The 21,446-nt window shown below is 46.5% G+C and overlaps 1 protein-coding gene across 1 annotated transcript in view; it reads right to left on the reverse strand.

Moving 5' to 3' along the window:
• macf1b (microtubule actin crosslinking factor 1b) overlaps positions 1 to 21,446 on the reverse strand; it is a 383,409-nt gene that overhangs the window by 273,235 nt on the left and 88,728 nt on the right. Inside the window, exons 13-14 of the mRNA XM_078534257.1 lie at positions 7,516 to 7,638; positions 4,695 to 4,796 (exon numbers count right to left, since the gene is read on the reverse strand). Of these exons, the coding sequence (XP_078390383.1) occupies positions 4,695 to 4,796; positions 7,516 to 7,638 (225 nt within the window). The remainder of the gene's footprint in view (positions 1 to 4,694; positions 4,797 to 7,515; positions 7,639 to 21,446) is intronic.

The raw sequence follows: 21,446 nt of genomic DNA on the forward strand, positions 1-21,446 counted from the left end.
TGGCTTCTTCACTTTATCATTATCTCATCTCAACCCAAATCTCCTCCCACACCAGGTCTTTGAGCCACACATTCATCTCTCTAATCTGATTTGCCTGATGCCAACTTGCATGTGGATCAGGTAATAATCCAGAAATTATTACCTTTGAGGTTCTGCTTCTTAATTTGGTGCCGAGCTCCTCATACTGAGTATACAGAGCCTCCTTCCTCATCCTGCCTATGTCATCGGTACCTACATGGACCAAGACCACTGGATCCTCCCCCTCCCACTGCAAATTCCTCTCCAGCCCTGAGCAGACGTCCTGAATCCTGGCACCAGGCAGGCAACACAGCCGTCTAGACTCACGCTCTTTGCTGCAGAGAACAGTGTCAATCCCCCTCACTATACTGCCCCCTACTACCACTACACTTCTTTGTGATCCCGCACTTGGATGGCTTCCTGTACCACGGTGTCATAGTCAGTTAGCTCATCCACCCTGCAGTCCCACTGCCATCCAAAGAAGCTCAAACCTACTGGTCAATTGCAGAGACTGACACTCCTGCACTCCTGCCCTCCTGCCCTCTGGGTCTGCCTCACTCACAGTCACACCCTCCTGTCCCTGACCACATTCCAAATCAGAAGACCTATCCTAAGGGGTGTGACCATCTCCTGGTGCAAAGTGTCCAGGTAACTCTCCCCCTCCCTGATGCATCACAGTGTCTGCAGCTCAGCCTCCAGCTCCATGACGCTGAGCCGAAGCTCCTCAAACCACAGACACTGCAGACACACTGGTGTCCAGGAGCTCCCACATGCTGCAGCCACATCACCTGTCCGGCCATACTTATGTGCTTTAATGAATTACTTAATTATTTTATTCAATTATTTATTTTCTTTTATATATTTATTAATCTAATCACAAATCCCTATACTACTTTAAACATTTGGAATAGAACAGACCTTGACCTCTTACCAGATACTCACCAAAGAGTTAGCTTTCCCCCCTGAAGCAGAGCAAGATCCTGTTCCTACAGAGTGAAAAAATTAGAAAAAGCAAAGAAGCACCTTCCTCACCTCCTTACCAGACTCCCCCAGCTCACCAAACTCTCACGCTCCATTGAGGTCACACACTTGGTGTTGGTTGCACTGAGAATCTCTGAATTTATGGGCCAATTCTGAGTATTGGATTTGTGGGTGCCCCAGAGATGCGTTGGGGAATCCCTCTCAGACTTTCCCAGGTAATGGTTTGCACCACAATTTCCCAGAAGTGTTAACTTCCTCTGGATAATTGCCTGCACAGGGAACATAAGAACATAAGAACTAGGAGCAGGAGGAGGCAATTCAGCCCCTCGAGCCTGCCCCGCCATTCAATACCATCATGGTTGATCTCATTTCGGCCTCAACTCCAATTTCCCGCCCTCGCCCCATAACCTTTCCACCCGTTACTAATTAAAAATCTGTCTATCTCTTCCTTAAATTTATTCAGTGTCCCGGCATCCACTGCACTCTGAGGTAGTGAATTCCACAGATTCACGACCCTTTGAGAAAAGTAATTCCTCCTCATCTCTGATTTAAATCTACCATCCCTTAGCCTAAAACTATGGCCTCTTGGTCTAGAATGCCCCAGAAGGGGAAACATCTGCTCCGCGTCTACTTTGTCTACCCCTTTAGAATCTTACATACCTCAATTAGATCTCCTCTCATCCTTCTAAACTCTAGCGGGTATAGGCCTAAACTGCTCAATCTCTCCTCATAAGACAAGCCCCGCATCTCTGGAATCAATCTAGTGAATTCCTCTGAACTGCCTCCAGTGCAACTACACCCTTCCTCAAGTAAGGGGACCAAAATTCTGCACAGCACACCAGGTGCGGTCTCACCAATGCCTTGTACAGTTGCAACAACACTTCCCTATTTTTATACTCTATTCTTTTAGCAAAAAATGCCAAAATTCCATTTGCCTTCCTTATTACCTGCTGTACCTGCAGACTAGCTTTCAGCGATTCATGCACGAGGACACCCAGATCCCTCTGCACTGAAGCATTCTGAAGTTTCTCTCCATTTAAATAATAAGTCGCCTTTTTATTCTTCCAACCAAAATGGATAACCTCACATTTATCCACATTAAACTCCATCTGCCAAATTTTGGCCCATTCACCTAACCTGTCCATATTCATCTGTAAATTTCTTATTTCTTTATTGCAACTTACTTTCCCATCTATTTTGGTGTCACCTGCAAATTTAGCTATAGTACCTTCTATCCCTGAATCCAAGACATTAATATAGATTGTAAATAGTTGGGGCCCAAGGACCAAACCCTGTGGCACCCCACTAGTTACAGCTTGCCATCCACAAAAAGACCCATTTAACCCGACTCTCTGCTTTCTGTTGGTTAGCCAATCCTCTATCCAAGCTAATATTGGTCAACCAATCCTCTATCCAAGCTAATATTGGTTAGCCAATCCTCTATCCAAGCTAATATTGGTCAGCCAATCCTCTATCCAAGCTAATATTGGTCAGCCAATCCTCTATCCAAGCTAATATTGGTCAACCAATCCTCTATCCAAGCTAATATTGGTTAGCCAATCCTCTATCCAAGCTAATATTGGTCAGCCAATCCTCTATCCAAGCTAATATTGGTCAGCCAATCCTCTATCCAAGCTAATATTGGTCAGCCAATCCTCTATCCAAGCTAATATTGGTCAGCCATCTGAAAATGTGATTTAAATCACAAATGTTGATGGTTTCACTAGGATTATACCAATAGTTACCCAGAAAAAGTTAGAAGAATTAAAACCTCTTCTAACCCATGGGTAACTATTGTAAACACCCAGGCTGACCCCCATGGTACTCCCCTACACCACTGACCACCCCAGCCTCCAAATGCCCCCTTCTCCATCCCCTGACCTTTGACTCCCCACCCCTTGATCTCTGACACCCCCAACCCCCGACCTCTGAGCCCCAACCTCCAACTCCCCCTACTCCCCCCCCCACCGCCTATCTGTGACCTCCCCACTTACCCACCCCCTCCAATCTGCCCACCCACCACCAAAACCCCCCCAGCCTCCGACTTCCCCAACCCCCAACACCCTCCACCCTTCCATCCCATCCCAAATCCCCCCAAATCCTATCCACTTACTTTGCCCCTGGCCTTTCAATTTCAGTGGCCCTTTAAACTTACCCACTTTATGGCAGCGAGTGCTGTAAAAAGGGGGCACAGCCTGCCTGATTCCGCTGGAGGTAGGCTTTGCTGGGGCCTGAGAGGGGTTTTCTAACGCAGGCCCCAGGCAGCTGCAGTGATCACATAGCGTTAGTTTACATCACATAGCGTTAGTTTACATCACATAGCGTTAGTTTACATCACATAGCGTTAGTTTACATCACATAGCGTTAGTTTACAGGTACAGAGAGAGATTAGGAAGGGAAATGAAATGTTGGTGTTTATTGCGGGGGAATGGAATATAAAAGTGGGGAAGTTTTGCTGCCGCTGTACAGCCTGTTGTACAGGACTTGCAGATGGTGGTGTTCCTGTCTATCTGCGATCTTGGCCTTCCAGGACAGGCTTGTCTGGCCTTGTCAGCCAAGGGGCCACATTTCAATTCTTCTCTCACTCAAAGGGCCAATGGGCAAGTTTTGCACTGATAAGATCTGGCACAACATTAAACATTAACTTAACAAAAAACATCAACATCAAAGTAATAAATTGATAATTGTTTTAAAAAGTACTTAATAAAAATGACCATTAAAAATGCCAAACAGCAGAGCTACCCAATAAACATTTTGTTCACCTTTTCACTTAAGAACAGAGCTAGAGAGACAGCCTTGGCCCCAAGTCCAGGTCACTGGGAAGGGGCTGGCGACCGGGGTGAGCTCATGAGTTGGATTTAACCAACACTGACCTTGCGTTGACCTCTGGTGGTGCACACTCGGCCTTGGCGGAATTCATAGGAAAGTGGGGCTCAGAAGCGGATTGCCTTTCAGCCTGGGTTTCCCTCCCCCCCACACCAAGATGCAATTCCTCAATCGGTACTGCAGGAATTCACCAAGGCTTCTTCGACAGCACCTTCCAAACCCATGACCACTACCATCTAGAAGGACAAGGACAGCAGATAGTTGGGAACACCATCACCTGGAAGTTCCCCTCCAAGTCACTCACCATCCTGACTTGGAAATATATCACCGTTCCTTCACTGTCACTGGGTCAAAATCCTGGAACTCCCTCCCTAACAGCACTGTGAGTGTACATACACCACATGGACTGCAGCGGCTCAAGAAGGCAGCTTACCACCACCTTCTCAAGGGCAATTAGGGATGGGTAATAAATGCTGGGCCAGCCAGCGACGCCCACATCCCAAGAAACCGTATAAAGATATGGAAATGTCTACCCTCTCTGTTTCCACCTGAAACAATTCAATAAGGTTGGTCAAGCAAGATTTTCCCTTTTGAAATTCAAGTTGACTGTTTGCCATTATCTTTTTCATTATAATGAATAATGCTGCCTTCCCCATGTGTGAAATCATCCCACCCACACCACACAAAAAGCTTCAACAAGAGGCTCTCCAAACAATCCCACCCTCCCTATCAAAATGTATCATTTCACATTTCTCTGCATTAAATTTCACTGACCACCTACCCAAGCTCTGAACTGAGAGAGTTTGGAGAATACCCAACATTCCAGTGTCAACAACATCCCAGTGCACCCAGCTCCCCACGTTTGTTACCTTCATGGCCTCTTGGTGTTGAAGTGTTGCATGTAGAGCCTCTTCAGTCTGATCGCTGGACTCTCTCCAGACCTTATTTAAGTTGTTGAAGATAGCGTCTAACTGAGGACAGAGAGAAAGACACACACAGGCATCAATGAAGAGTTCACTGCTTAGGCACCCACCTGGAGTGAGTCTGGGGAAAAGGGTCAGCCCTGCCTGGGGTCTGGGGGGGGAAGGGTCAGCTCTGCCCCCAGGGTCTGAGGGTAGGGGGGAAGAGGGGACAATCTGCCCTGGGGTGGGGGGAGGGTTGGGCTCTGCCCTGGAGTCGGGGGCTATTGGGGGATGGCTCTGTCCCAGAGTCGGGGGGGTGATGGTCTCCTGGGATTGAAGTCAAACCAGCTCACTGGCTCGAATCCCATTTGCAGATCATTCCCAAAATAAACCTTTCACAGCGATTTGACTCGTCAATGCCCTGCTTGACACAACTGCCCATCACCCACCAACATGTTAATTCACAGATAAAAACCAAAAACGCTGGAAAATCTCAGCAGGGATGAGGAGGGGGAGGAATTTCTGAAATGTGTTCAGGAGAACTTCCTTGGTCAGTATATTCTCAGCCCAACTAGGAAGGAGGTTTGTTGGATCTGGTGCTGGGAAATGAGGTGGATCAAGTGGACCATGTGTCTGTGGGGAATATTTGTGTCAAAGAGATCATTGTGCCACAAGGTTTAGATCAGTAATGGAGAAGAGCAAAGAGCAATCTCAGGTAGAACTTCTAAATTTGAAGAGGATTAATTTCAATGGGATGAACAGGGATTGAGTGAGGGTAAAATGGAACCAGAGACTGACAGGAAGAACTATCATTTTTTGCATTCACTTACAGAATGTAGGTTTCAGTTGCCATTTATTGCCCATCCCTAATTGCCCTTGAGAAGGTGGTAGTGAGCTGCCTTCTTGAACCGCTGCAGTCCATGTGGTGTCGGTACACCAATAGCGCTGTTAGGGAGGGAGTTCCAGGATTTTGACCCAGCGACAGTGAAGGAACGGCGATATATTTCCAAGTCAGGGTGGTGAGTGACTTGGAGGGGAACTTCCAGGTGGTGGTGTTCCCATCTATCTGCTGCCCTTGTCCTTCTAGGTGGTAGTGGTCATGAATTTGGAAGGTGATGTCGAAGGAGACTTGATAAATTCGTGCAGTGCATCTTGTAGATGGTACACTCTGCTGCCACTGTGCGTCGGTGGTGGAGGGAGTGAATGTGGAAAGGGTGCTAATCAAATGGGCTGCTTTGCCCTGGATGGTGTCAAGCTTCTTGGGTGTTGTGGGAGCTGCACTCATCCAGGCAAGTGGAGAGTATTCCATCACACTCCTGACTTGTGCCTTGTAGATGGTGGACAGGCTCTGGGGATTCAGGAGGTGAGTTACTCATCGCAGGATTCCTAGCCTCTGACCTGCTCTTGTAGCCACAGTATTTATATGGCTAGTCCAATTCAGTTTCTGGTTAATGGTAAACCCCAGGATGTTGATAGTAGGGGATTCAGAGATGGTAATGCCATTGAACATCAAGGGGCGATGGTTGGATTCTCTCTTGTTGGAGATGGTCATTGCCTGACACTTGCGTGACACGAATGTTACTTGCCACTTGTCAGCCCAAGCCTGGATATTGTCCAGGTCTTGCTGCATTTGGACATGGACTGCTTCAGTATCTGAGGAGTCACGAATGGTGCTGAACATTGTGCAAACATCAGCGAACATCCCCACTTCTGACCTTATGATGGAAGGAAGGTCATTAATGAAGCAGCTGAAGATGGTTGGGCCGAGGACACTACCCTGAGGAACTCCTGCAGAGATGTCCTGGAGCTGAGATGACTGACCTCCAACAACCACAACCATCTTTCTTTGTGCTAGGTATGACTGCAACCAGTGGAGAGTTTTCCCCCCGATTCCCATTGACTCCAGTTTTACTAGGGCTCCTTGCTGCCACACTCGGTCAAATGCTGCCTTGATGTCAAGGGCAGTCACTCTTACCTCACCTCGGGAGTTCAGCTCTTTTGTCCATGTTTGAACCAAGGCTGTAGTGAGGTCAGGAGCTGAGTGGCTCTGGCAGAACCCAAACTGGGCATTGGTGAGCAGGTTATTGTTAAGCAAGTGTCGCTTGATAGCACTGTTGATGACCCCTTCCATTACTTTACTGATCATGGAGAGTAGACTGATGGGGCGGTAATTGGCTGGGTTGGATTTGTCCTGCTTTTAGTGTACAGGACATAACTGGGCTAATTTCCACATAGCCGGGTAGATGCCAGTGTTGTAGCTGTACTGGAACAATTTGGCTAGGGGCGCGGCAAGTTCTGGAGCACAAGTCTTCAGTAGATGCTTCAGGTACAGGCTGGGTACATGCCAACAAGGGTGAAAGATAGGGGAACCAAAAACAGGGGACCCTGGGTGATGAGGGAGATAGAGATTATGATGAAACTAAAAACAGAGTGTTTATGATGCATGTCAGGTGAACTATTCAAGTGAAAACCAGGTCAAATAGAGAGGGGAGGTGAAGAGGTAAATTAGACTTGCAAAGAGAGAATGAGAACAAATTGGATTCACCGCCAAAGGGGAAGTGAAAAACCTTCCGCCAGGGGTAAATAGTAAATGGTTAGTATGAGCTGACATGAGTCCTATTGGAGACTTGTTGATGAAGATATGTTGCTGAATTGAGGAAAGTTGGGAGAGGGACATAGCTGTTGGGATTTTCCACCCTTCCCAAGGTTAAGGAAAGCTGGTTGTAAATCAGATTGACCAGGGTCCCAGGTCCACCCTCTGATATGATTAAATTATTCACTTGCTCACCTCCTCTATGCTTTTTGTCACCTCATGCTGATCATCAATGCTGACAGAGCCCATCATTCCCTCTCCAAGGCTTCTCAGTGACTCCACATCACTTTGCAGATGTTCCATGTCCTCACGCAGAGCCTGTTGTTCAGAAACCAAACCATAAAAACCAGTCAAGAGCATTGAACTAGAATTTTAAAATGGAGCCATTGCCGGGCCAGGAACCAATGAAAATTCCCTGGGTTGTAATTCCTTACGTTTCTCTCCACTACTTTTTCTCTGATGATAACGACCTTGATTCCTTCACTCCTCTGAGCCCCTAGGTTACCCTCTATTTCTGGTATCTAATGAGCTAGGCAGGAAGATAAAAAACAAGACTTCAAAGCTAGCAAGCCACAGCCCCACACTCCAGAGAGAGTCGCAATTGGAGGCTGAGGCAGGTGAATGTGTGACTAGAGACATGGTGCAGGGAGAAGGTTCCATCATCTGGGGAGAGTCACATCACTTCTGTCCCACCAGGGACCTGCTCAAGGTGGACACGGTGACCTGAACAGAATTGGGGTAAATATCCTCACGGACAAGTTAACTAGTGCTGAGAGGGAGGGGTTAAACTAATTCAGCAGGGGCATGGGCACCAAGATGTAACATTAAAAAGTAGAAACTGTGGACTGGGAGACATAAAGGTGGAAATAATACAGGACTAAGTGGGATCGTAGAAAGCACAGATAGGTCTAAGTGAGGTTTAGAGTGTGTGTGTAAATATGCTGAGTGTGGTTCATTATTTTGTGAGCGGCAGACGCAATTATCCACAAGGGAATGTAGGGCAGCATTTTGAGGGCGTGGTCAGCGGGCCCAGGATCGGCTGGGAAACAATCCCCTGCCCGTGATCGGCCTCTGAACACGATTTGGCACTGGTGGACCAATTAAGGTCCTCCCAGCGTGAAACGTGGCTCCACACTAGCTGAGAAGGGCCGAGCAGGGATGGGGGCCTATCAGCTGCCAGATCCAATGGTAACCCAGGTTTCAAACTGGCCCAGGCAGCCCCTGGAAGGATGTCAAGGGTGGATGTTGAGTGCAGCTGGACACAGCAAGCAGGAGGGCAAGTCGGGTGGGTACTCAGCCCCTCAATGTTTCGAGGTGTGCCTCGCGGTCCTCCTAGAGGAGGTGGCTGCCAGGACGGACACCTTTGACCCCAGAGATAGGAGGAGGAGGCCACCGCAGCTCACAAAGAGGGTAGGGGAGGAGGTGGCAGCATCTGCTGCCTTAATAATGACTCCAGAAGCTCATCATCTGCCTTTGACTGAGAATGCTCCTGGTCCCTAGCACTCCTTCGGCTGCTGGAGCCCTGGGCACTCTCTGCCTCCGCCTGCACCTCATGTGAGTGTGAAGTGCCCTCACTGCTGTGCACCGAGATACTAGATGCTGATCTAATGCCTGCCGAGGTGCTGGTATCTGTGCTGGTGTCTGCTTCAGAGAGCGGGTGTGATGCACGTGCATATGAAGCCCTGTGGTCCTCCTGACCTCAGCTGGTCAGTGTCCGTGTAGGAGATGGATGAGGCACCCAGTACCCCAGCTCGGTGCCCGTCCATCAATGGTGAGCAGAGAGGTTCAGGGCGACCTCACATTGGTGCACGAGCTGCCTGTTGTCTCTGCAGGCTCCTCTCAGGAAGCTCTGGATGAGAGCAGCAGCTCCTCCACCCCTCTGCCAGTGACCGTGGCATCTGATGAGGCTGTGGGGACTGGGGAGATGCCAGCCGTGGCACTGGCCGCTCCCTCCCAGGCAGGGCCACCACAGGCTCCATTGGCCAGAGGGCGACCGCCAAGGTCATCGAGGCCAACAGGACAGCAGAGTCAGCAGGCTGTCTCCAATACCAGTGCCAGCGATGGGAGCACCTAGATGTAGCACCCACAAATGTAAGGTAAAGGCACAAGATCACAAAAGGGGCTGGTCACAGGGGTGATTTTATGTTCATCTATGTTTACTTTATATATAGTTTATGTAAATAGTTTGGAATTGTCAAAATGAGATCAATTTAGTTTTTGCTGTCATGGCCTGAGTGTGCTTCACCTTTTTAGTTTATTGATGTGGGGTACACCCATGTGCAAGGCGGGACGTGAGTGGCTCTGAACTTTGTTGCACAGGCACAGAGGGGACTTTGGGTTGAAATGAAAGGGTCATTTCAGACACCTGGGATGGAGGCAGCAGCCTTGGCGTGAGGTAGAAGCAGGTCTTTGGCAGCTTGGCTGAAGGAGGGAAAAACAGAAAATGCTGGAAAAACTCAGCAGGTCTGACAGCATCTGTGGAGGCAGAAACAGAGTTAATGTTTTGAGTCCGTATGACCCTTCTTCAGAGCTGAAGGAGTGCTGGATCAAGGCCTCCCTGGTGTCCCTGCCTCCCTGGAGGTTGCCGAGTTTTGGCTTCACACCCTCAGTTATCCTCACCGTGCTCCTCTTCTGACTCACTACTGGATCCATCCTCTGTGGCCTGTGGAGCTGCCTCGAGATCCTCTTCCTCCAGTGGGTCCCCCCTTGCCAGTGCCAGATTGTGGAGAGTGCAGCATGCAACCACTGTCAGTGACACCCACTCTGGGGGGTACTGGAGTGCGCACCCTGAGCGGTCCAGGTATCGGAAGCACATCTTGAGAAGACCAATGGTTCTCTCCACCACAGCCCTTGTGGTGCCGTGGCTCCTATTGTAGCACTGCTCAGCTTCTGTTCTTGGATGGCGGAGAGGCGTCATGAGCCACCTTCTCAGGGGATATCCCTTGTCACCCAACAGCCATCCATCCAGCCGGGCTGGAGCACTGAAGAGCCCCGGCACCTGGGAGTGTCTGAGGATGTAGGCGTCGTGGGAGCTGCCTGGGTACCTTGCACAGACTTATAGAATCACCATCCTGTGATCACACACTATCTGCACGTCCATGGAGTGGAAGCCCTTCCTGTTGATGAAGGCACCGGGCTCACCCGCTGGCGCCTTGATGGCCACATGTGTACAGTCTATAGCACCCTGGACACGGGGGAAGCCAGCAATGGCTGTGAAGCCTCTGGCTCACTGTGTCTGTCTGGCCTCGTCTATATGGAAATGAATGAAAGTCAATACCTGCCTGAACAGAGCGTCTGTCACCAGCTTGACACAACTGTGGACAGCTGATTGGGACACTCTACACAGATTCCCCACTGAGCCCTGGAAAGAGCAGGAGGGATAGAAGTTGAGGGTCACTGTGACCTTCAGAGCCACTGGCATGGGGTGTCCACCCACACAGTCAGAGCTGATCTCAGGGCCGATCATCAGACAGATGGAGGTCACTGTCTCCCTGGAGAGGCGGAGCCTCCTTCGGCATTGCATCTCGGACATATTGAGGTAGCTGCATCACCGCCTGTAAACCCTGGCAGCAGGATAGTGGCGTCTTCTGCAGCCCCTTCCACCTTGGACTTCCTGCTGGCCCTCACCCCTTGTGCCTGCACCTCTCCTCCCACAGGACCCTCCCCTGGGAGCTGCATTGGGACACCCGGCCTCCTCTCCCTCCTGCCCCTCTCTTCCTCCTCAGAGGAGGTGCCACCAGCGGAGACCACAACCCCATTCCCAGGGTAAGGGAAGGCTGTCTGATACCTGGCAGGGTCCACACAGTCTGAATTCTCCAGGGCCCTTGAAGACAGCAATAATTCCTGAAATTAAGCCTGGAAATGCTGAGAATGAAGCCCCGAACAGAGATGAAGCTGCCAAGTACCAATATGCAACTAGCAGCAAACTATCTCCTAAACTCCTCACTGCTCACACTGACAATGCTGCTGACCCTTTTTATCCTGCCTGTGGTTGAGGTTTTTGAAAATGTTTGCCCGTGAAATCACACGGGAAATGAAAAATCGTCGTCAATTGGACTGTTCATGGCCTTAACTGACCTCTTGATTAATGGCAGGCGCAGCTCCGACTCTCACTCACGCCCACTGAGTGAAATATCACACGAGTGCGCGATGATGTCAGAGCGCTCACCCGGTGTCATCACACGCTATTTACTCCCAATCGGGTCAGTCACGTGCCCAACCAGGAGGTGTAAAATACTGCCCATAATGTAGTGATGATAACTGAGACTGGCTCAAGGAAGGTCTGAGGGGGGCATATTATTCCTGCTTACAAGGTATTCATGAAATATAAGTAAGAAACGAATGGAGGAGGGATAGTAACATTGATTAAGGACAGTATTGCAGTGCTAGAATGAGAGGGGATGAGGATGGAATTTATTTGGTTTGAGCTAAGAAACAATAGAGATGCCATCACACTACAGGGTGTACTCCATCAACCACCTAGAGTGGGAAAGCTGTAGAGGAACAGGGACTGAGGTTTTCATCCCTGGGTCAGGTGCACAGAGTCAGGTGATTACCTCTGTGCCCCGGCACAGTATTTAAATAAATAAAAGATAATAATAAAACAAGAAACATCTTTACAGATCTCATACCTCACTTCCCCACACACTTCTCATGCCCAATCCATCTGTGCCACAATGCCAACTTAATTCCCCTCTATCCGTCCTCATTATCCCCATACTCCCAATGCCAACTTAGTGCAAACACATGCCAAATCAGGACCCCCTCAATTCCAACTCAACTAGTATCACAGAATCACAGAATCTTAACAGCACAGAAGGAGGCCATTCGGCCCATCTTGTCTGCACCAGCTCTCCAAATGAGCATTATGACCTAGTGCCATTGCCCTGCCTTTTCCTCATTCAGAATTGTTTCTATTCAAATAATCATCTAATGTCCTCTCGAATGCCTTTATTGAACCTGCCTCCACACTTCCAGGTAGTGAATTCCAGACTCAAACCACTCGTTTTGTGAAAAAGTTTTTTCTCACATCATATTTGCTTCTTTTGCAAATCACTTTAAATCTGTGCCCTCTCGTTCTTGATCCTTTTACGAGTGGGAACAGCTTCTCCCTATCTACTCTGTCCAGCCCCCTCATGATTTTCAACATCTCTATCAAATCTCCTCTCAGCCGCCTTCTCTCCAAGGAGAACAGACCCAACCTCTCCAATCTATCCTCATAGCTGAAGTTTCTCATCCCTGGAACCGTTCTTGTAAACCTCTTCTGCACTCTCTCCAATATGTTCACATCCTTCCTATAGTGTGATGCCCAGGACTGTACACAATATTCCAGCTAAGATCTAACGAGTGTCTTATATAAATTCAGCATAACCTCCCTGTTCGTGTACTCTCTGCCCCTATTAATAAAAGCCAGGATACTATCTGCTTTATTAACTGCTCTCTCCACCTGTCCTGCCACCTTCAATGATCTATGCACATATACACCCAAGTCTTTCTGCTCCTGCACCCCCTTCAAAATTTCACCCCTTATTTTATATTGTCTGTCCATGTTCTTCCTATCAAATTGCATCATCTCACACTTCTCCATAGTGAACTTCATCTGCCACCTATCTGCCCACTCCACCAACTTGTCTATGTCCTCTTGAAGTTCCACACCGTCCTCCTCACAGTTCACAACTCTCCCAAGCTTCGTATCATCCACAAACTTTGAAATTGTCCCCTGCACACCAAGATCTAGATCATTAATATATATCAGGAAAAGCAAGGATCCCAATAACAATCCCTGGGGAACTCCACTACAAACCTTCCTCCAGCCTGAAAAATATCCATTGACCATTACTCTCTGCTTCCTATTTTTCAGCCAATTTTGTATCCATGTTGCTACTGTCCCTTTTATCCCAAGAGCAATAACTTTTCTAACAAGTCTGTTGTGTGGCACTGTGTCAAATGCCTTTTGAAAGTCCATGTACACCACATCAACAGCATTACCCTCATCCACCTTTTGTGTTACCTCTTCAAAAAGTTTCAGCAAGTTAGTTAAACACGATTTCCCTTTTAGAAATCCATGCTGGCTCTTCCTTATCAACCCATATTTTTCCATGTGACTACTAATTCTATCCCGAATAATTGTTTCTGGAATCTTGCCCACTACTGCAGTTAAACTGACTGGTCTGTAATTGCTGGGCTTATCCTTACAACCTTTTTTGAACAAGGGCGTAATGTTTGCAATTCTCCAGTCCTCTGGCACCACCCCTGAGTCTAGGGAAGACTGAAAGATTATGGCCAGTGCCCCTGCAATTTCCGCTCTCACTTCCTTCAATATCCTTGGATACATCTCATCCGGTCCCGATGCCTTGTCAACTTTAAGTACCGACAGTCTATTCAACACTTCCTCCTTATCAATTTTGAACCCTTCTAGTGAGAGTTTCCTCGTCTGTCACCATGGCCTGGGTAGCATCTACCACCTTGGTAAAGACGGATGCAAAGTATTCATTTAACAGAAACGTAGAAGCTAGGAGCAGGAGTAGGTCCTTCGAGTCTGCTCCGCCATTCAATATGATCACAGCTGATCCTCTATCTAAACGCCAGATTCCCGCTTTCTCTCCATACCCCTTGGTGCCCCTAATATCCAAAAAAAATTCAATTTCTCTCCTGAATATACTCAGTGACCCGGCCTCCACAGCCTCTGTAGTAGAGAATTCCACAGGTTGACCATCCTCTGAGGGAAGAAATGTTTCCTCATCTCAGTCCTAAATGGCCTACTCCGTATCCTGAGACTGTGGCCCCTTGTTCTAGACTCTCCAACCAGGGGAAACATCCTCTCTGTATCCAGTCTGTCTGGCCCTGTTAGAATTTTATACATTTCAATCAGATCCCCTCTCATTCTTCTAAACTCTAGTGAATACAGGCCCAGTCGAACCAATCTCTCCTCATACGACAGTCCTGCCATCCCCAGAATCAGCCTAGTGAACCTTCACTGCACTCCCTCTATGGCAAGTACATCCTTTCTTAGGTAGGGAGACCAAAACTGCACACAATACTCCAGGTGTGGTCTCACCAAGGCCCTGTATAACTGCAGTAAGACATCGCTACTTCTGAACTCAAATCCTCTTGCAATGAAGGCCAACATATCATTTGCCTCCCTAATTGTTGCTGCACCTGCCTGTTTACTGTCACTGACTGGTGTACAAGGACACCCAGATCCCTTTGTACGTCCACATTTCCCAATATATCACCATTTAAATAATATTCTACCTTTCTGTTTTTCACACCGAAGTGTATAACTTCACATTTATCCACGTTATACTGCATCTGCCATGTGTTTGACCACACACACAACTTGTCTAAATCGCCCTGAAGCCTCCTTGCATCCTCCTCACAACTCACAACCCCGCCCAGTTTTGTGTGGTCAGCAAACTTGGAAATATTGCATTTGGTTTCCTCATCCAAGTCATTGATATATATTGCGAATAGCTGGGGCCCAAGCACTGATCCCTGTGGTACCCCACTAGTCACCACCTGCCATCCGGAAAAAGACCCATTTATTCACACTCTCTGTTTCCGGTCTGTCAACCAATTCTCAATCCATGCCAGTATATTACCCCCAATCCCATGTGCTTTAATTTTGCCCACCAGCCTCTTATGTGGGACCTTATCAAAAGCCTTCTTGAAATCCAAATACACCACATCTACTGGTTCTCCCTTATCTATTCTATTAGTTATATCCTCAAAAAACTCCAGTAGATTAATTAAATATGATTTCCCTTTCATAAACCCATGCTGACTTTGTCTAATCCTGTCAATGCATTCCAAGTTTTCTGTTACCACGTCTTTTATTATAGACTCTAGCATTTTCCCCACTGCCGATGTTAGGCTAACTGGTCTGTAATTCTCTGTTTTTTCTCTCCCTCCTTTTTTAAATAATGGGGTTACATTTTCCACCCTCCAATCTGTAGGAACTGCTCCAGAGTCTATAGGATTGTGGAAGATGACCACCAATGCATCCAATATTTCCAGGGTCACTTCTTTTAGTGTTCTGGGGTATAGATTATCAGGCCCTGGGGATTTTTTAGTCTTTAACCCCCTTAATTTCTCTAGCACCATTTTTTTACTAATACTGATTTTCTTCAATTCCTCCCTCTCACTAGACCCTTGGTTCCCTCACATTTCTGGGAAATTATTTGTGTCCTCTTTTGTGAAGACAGAACCAAAATATGTGTTCAATTCTTCTGCCATTTCTTTGTTCCCCATTATAATTTCCCCTGTTTCTGACTGTAAGGGACCTACATTTGTCTTCGCTAATCTTTTTCTCTTCACATATTTATAGAAGCTTTTACAGTCAGTTTTTATGTTCCCTGCAAGTTTACTCTCATACTTCATTTTCCCTTTCTTGATCAATCTTTTTGTCCACTTTTTCTGAATTCTAAACTGCTCCCAATCCTGAGGCTTGCTGCTTTTTCTGGCAATTTTATATGTCTCCTCTTTGGATCTAAAACTATCCCTAATTTCTTTTGTAATCCATGGTTGAGCCACCTTTCCAGTTTTATTTTTGCGCCAGACAGGAATGAATAATTGTTGTAATTCATGCATTCATTCCTTAAAAATTAGCCATTGCCTATCCACCATCAACCCTTTTAGTAAGATTCTCCAATCCAGCATTACCAACTCACGCCTCTACCCTCGTAGTTCCCTTTATTTAGATTCAGGGCCCTAGTTTCGGACTCAACTTCTTCACTCTCCATCTTAATGGACAATTGTATCATTTTATGGTCGCTTTTCCCCAAGTGACCCCACACAGCAAGATTATTAATTAATCCTTTCTCATTGCGTAATACCCAGTCTAGGATAGCCTGCTCTCTAGTTGGTTCCTCAACATATTGGTCTAAAAAACCATCACATACACACTCCAGGAAACCCCCCTCCACAGTATTATTGCTACTTTAGTTTGTCCAATCTATATGTAGATTAAAGCCACCCTTGTTTACAGTTGTAACCTTATTGCATGTGTCTCTAATTTCCTTTTTAATGCCTTCCCTTACATCTCTGTTATTGTTTGGGGTCCTATAGAAAACCCCCGCCAATGTTTTCTGCCCCTTGATGTTTCTTATCTCCACCCAAACAGATTCCACATCGTGATTTTCTGAGCCAATATCCTTCCTCACTATTGCATTGATTTCCTCCTTTATTAACAATGCTACCCCCCTCCTTTCCCAATTTGTCTGTCCTTCCTAAATATTGAATACCCCTGGATGCTCAGTTCCCATCCTTGGTCACCCTGCAGCCATGTCTCCATAATTGCAACTATATCATAACCATTTATAATGCCTCAGACATGGCCCCTTTGTCCATTTGAAAATTTGATTTATGTCCCGAATCATCCCTACTCTTCCTTTTACCACCCTTTTTACTATTTCTATGCTTATAGAAGACTTTGGGATCCCCCTTTATGTTGGCTGCCAGTCTTTTCTCATAAACCCTCTTTGCTTCTCTAACATACTTTTTCACCTCCTCTCTGAACCTTCTGGATTCCTCTTGGTTCTCAATTGTATTTTCTACCTGACACCTGTCATAAACACACTTTTTCTTCTTTATCTTAATTTCAATCTCCTTTTTCATCCAGGGAGCTCTGGATTTGTTTGCCCTACCTTTCCCTTTCAGTGGAATATACCTTGACTGTGCCCGAACCAATTCTATTTTGAAGGTAGCCCATTGTTCAGCTACAGTTTTTCTTGTTAATCTTTCATTTCAGTCTATCTGGCCCAGCTCCGTTCTTGCCCCATCGAAGTCGGCTCTTGTCCAGTTAATTACTCTTATCCTGGATTGTCTATCGTCCTTTTTTATCATCATCCTAAAATGTACAATACAATGATCACTGTCTCCTAAATGTTCCCCCACTGACACTTGATCTACTTGGCCCGCCTCATTTCCAAGAACCAGGTCTAACAGTGCGTCTTTTCTTGTTGGATTGGACACATACTGCTGTATAAAATTCTCCTGAACACAATCTAGGAACTTTTGCCCCTCTCCACCCTTTACACTACCACTGTCCCAGTCTACATTCGGGTAATTAAAGCCCCCATTATAACTACTCTATAATGCTGCATCTCTCTGTAATTTCCCTGCAGATTTGTCCTTCTACATCCTTCTCACTATTTGCCGGTCTATAGACCACACCGAGCAATGTAAATGGTCCCTTTTTGTTCCTTAGCTCTAGTCAAATAGATTCTGACCTTGAACCCTCTGGGACATCCTCTTTCTCCAGCACTGCAATGCTCTCCTTAACCAATACCGTCACCCCTCCTCCTTTCCTTCCTTTCCCATCTCTTCTGAACACCTTGTACCTGGGGATATTTAACACCCAGTTCTGTGCTTCCTTGAGCCAGGTCTCGGTTATCAACACAACATCATATTTCCACATGGCAATCTGCACCTGTAACTCCCCAATCTTATTCACTGTACTCTGCATTCACATACATGCATAGTAACCCTGATTTAGATTTTGTTACTTTCTCTCTTACCCTAATTTTACCTATTAATGTACTATTCTCTATGCTGGTGCTATCTGTCTCTCCCCGTATTTTGTGCACCCTGGTATTCCTCTCTAATATTTCCTCTTGATTTCAACGCCCCTGCTGAGTTAGTTTAAAGCCCTCCCAACAGTAACCTTTGGATAATTCCTTGACAGCTTTGACACTTATTAGATAACTTTGATGGATTTGACAGTTAGAAAGCTCCTTAACATTTCCTTGGCAGCTGGACAGTTCCTGGACACTGGACACCTCTTTTACAGCTGGACAGTTCCATTGAGTTTGTGCGTCAAAAGTGTTCATTTTTAACAATCCCAAAGAGTGCCTTAGCTCTCCCAAAGTTGTCTTGGAACCCATTCCAAAGAGGTTCCTTACCTCTCTAGCGGAGCACCCTGGCCATCCATAGACACCACGCTCCAGATTCCACACTCTTGTTCTTCCATGGAGGCAGCTGGTGATTTAAATGCTCAGCTGCCGCAGCGAATTACACACCCCTGCCTGACCCCAGCCCTGCCCTCACGAAGATGGGAAATGGTGGGTTTGGTGGTGAGGCTTACAAATTTTGTCATGGCAAAAATCTGGGCCAAGGTGGACAAGAATTTACTGACAAGTATAAGAACAGAATAGATTGGAGATGTCAATTATCCCAGTGTTCAGTGGGATAGTAATTATGCCAAGGCTTGAAATAGAAAATTACTGAAGCACCTTCCGAGATTTTACATGATCACTAAGTTTCCTGTCCGATGAGGGAGGAGGCACGCCTGGATCTAGCCCTGCGACCTGAACTGGGTCAAGTAGATAATATCCGTCATACAAGTGATCATAGTATCATCAGGTTTAGATTAGATATCAAGAAGGTCAAGAAGCAACCTAGAATAAAATAAATAACTGTAGGAGAGTTAATTTTTGGGAATTGGGAAGATTTCTGTCTGGGTTAAATTGGGGTCAAAGACTGTCAAGCAGTAATGAAACAATGGTGGCCATTAAAGAGGAAATTATATCTTTCCATGAGGATGAAAGGAGGAAAACCAAAGCCAGAGGTCCCTGGTCAATGAAAGAGTTGGAGAGGAAGATGAATTAGGAAAAGGGACATGTGACAGGTGTCAGCTTGATAACAGAATCAGACTGAATATAAAAACTACAGAGGAGAAGTGAAAAAAGGACATTGTAGTTTCAGGGTCTGGCATATATAGGGTGAATGCGGGACTGAGTACAGTACCGCCCACACAGTGATGTAAGAGAACACATGACCCGCACCAAGCGGTTGGTCTAGTGTTGGACAGAGCCGTGTGTAGGAGCAAGCACGGAGACAGCTCCTAGTTTGAACCCTTTACTATATATATGTACATCGCTCTTGTAGTTCATAAACACATACAGTTAACCTACTTAAGACTACGAAGGCCTCATTAGGGCCTACCGAATGGTATCCAACATCCTACATGGTGGCACCGAATGGAAAAACCTCACAAAAAATGCAGAGAAAAACTAAAATCCTGCAAGATGGAAAAAAAACTTCAAGAAGCATTCTACCTGAAGAAAAGCTGGAGAAGCAGAGGAATATCGCAAGGGAAAAGCTCCAAAGAAGCAGAAGGTGGAAATTTAAAATTCCTCACTGCAGCAGAAGGGTCCATGGGTTATCTTGGAAGCCCAGCTTCAATTTCCAGAGTGCACAGTCAGCAGACCGAGCCGGGAGAGCTGAAACTCCGGGATACAGCAAGCCTGCATTTTTTAATTCATTCATGGGATGTGGGCTTCGCTGGCTGGGCCAGCATTTATTGCCCATTCCTAGTTACCCTTGAGAAGGTGGTGGTGAGCTGCCTCCTTGAACCGCTGTGGTCCATGTGGTGTAGGTACACCCACAGTGCTGTTAGGGAGGGAGTACCAGGATTTTGACTCACCGACAGTGAAGGAACGGTGATATATTTCCAAGTCAGGATGATGAGTGACTTGGAGGGGAAATTCCAGGTGGTGGTGTTCCCATCTATCTGCTGCCCTTGTCCTTCTAGATGGTAATGGTCGTGGGTTTGGAGGGTGCTGTCGAAGGAGCCTTGGTGAATTCCTGCAGTGCATCTTGTAGATGGTGCACACTGCTGCTACTGTGCGTCGGTGGTGGAGGGAGTGAATGTTTGTGGATGTGGTGCCAATCAAGCGGGGCTGCTTTGTCCTGGATGGTGTCAAGCTTCTTGAGTGTTGTGGGAGCTGCACTCATCCAGGCAAGTGGGGAGTATTCCATCACACTCCTGACTTGTGCCTTGTAGATGGTGGACAGGCTTTGGGGAGTCAGGAGGTGAGTTACTCATCACACGATTCCCAGCCTCTGACCTGCTCTTGTAGCCACAGTATTTATATGGCTAGTCCAGTTTAGTTTCTGGTCAATGGTAATCCCCAGGATGTTGATAGTGGGGGATTCACTGATGGTAATGCCATTGAACATCAAGGGGCGATGGTTAGATTCTCTCTTGTTGAAGATGATCATTGCTTGGCCATTAAGAAACTTTGAAATAGTTCAGTGGTCAGAAATTGCTGTTTAAAAACTCCGCTGGACAAACCAGGTCCCCATGTGGGAACCTGACCTCGCCACAAAAAGGAAAAATGAATTAATTAATTAATTTGGAAGAATCGCAAGTAAAGAATCAGCTTTAAAGACCAGCAAAGGCCAGGATTCGACTCTAAAGCATAACGCTGAAACATGGGAGTCTGCAACGAGTCCATCCAAGCAGCCATTGTTTAAAACATTTTCAAGACTGTGCAGGAGCCCCTTTGCAGCGGGAGCTCGCCACAACCAGCAAGCGCCGGCCAATCCGGTGTCATCAACCAGACAGCGACACCAATTTCAATTTCAGCAACTTCTTAAAGCTGAACCTACACTTTAAAATTTTTTAACCATGGATCAGAAACCCACTCTTCCAGATCAGTTTGAACTTATCCAAGGCCCAGATCAATCACATAATTGAGAACTTTGGAGAAAGAGATTCCTTAGGTATATGATTGCTTCAGGTCTGGATAAAAAGACAGAAGCTGGACAAGTTAATACACTGCTTTATTCAGTAGGCCCAATAGCTGACGACATTATTGTTACACAAGGAATCAATGAGTTATCTGTTAAATTTGAAGAATTACTAAAATCATTCAATGTTTATATTAACCTAAGAAGTAATAAAATCCTCGAAAGGATTAAATTTCATTACCGTGTTAAACTAACAGGAGAAACTGTTGACTTATTCATTAACGATCTGTGCAGGATGCTGAAGGCTGAAAATACAGAGACCTAAAATCTAAATTTATCAGAGATATAGTAGTTGAGGGAGTAGCAGACTATGCACTCTCAGACATGCTGCAAGTGGAGAAAGATCGAACCTTCGAGAAAGTTATCCAGATTGTTAGGTAGTCTGAACTCTGTGTGCAGAGCAGGTTCATTTTAGAAGGAGAGATTTTACCATGGTACAAAGGAAACCTCACAGTCCAGTTAGTGAAACAGTAAAGAGACAGGGACACTCCCGGCCAAGAGGAACAATAACCTAACCGCCCAGTAGGGTGAACATTTCAGCGCTAAGGAGCAAAGCGCCCCCACAGGCGAGATCAATGTCCTGCAATTTCAGC

The sequence above is a fragment of the Cetorhinus maximus genome, chromosome 3, assembly GCF_964194155.1.
Source record: "Cetorhinus maximus chromosome 3, sCetMax3.hap1.1, whole genome shotgun sequence".
NCBI lineage: Eukaryota > Metazoa > Chordata > Chondrichthyes > Lamniformes > Cetorhinidae > Cetorhinus > Cetorhinus maximus.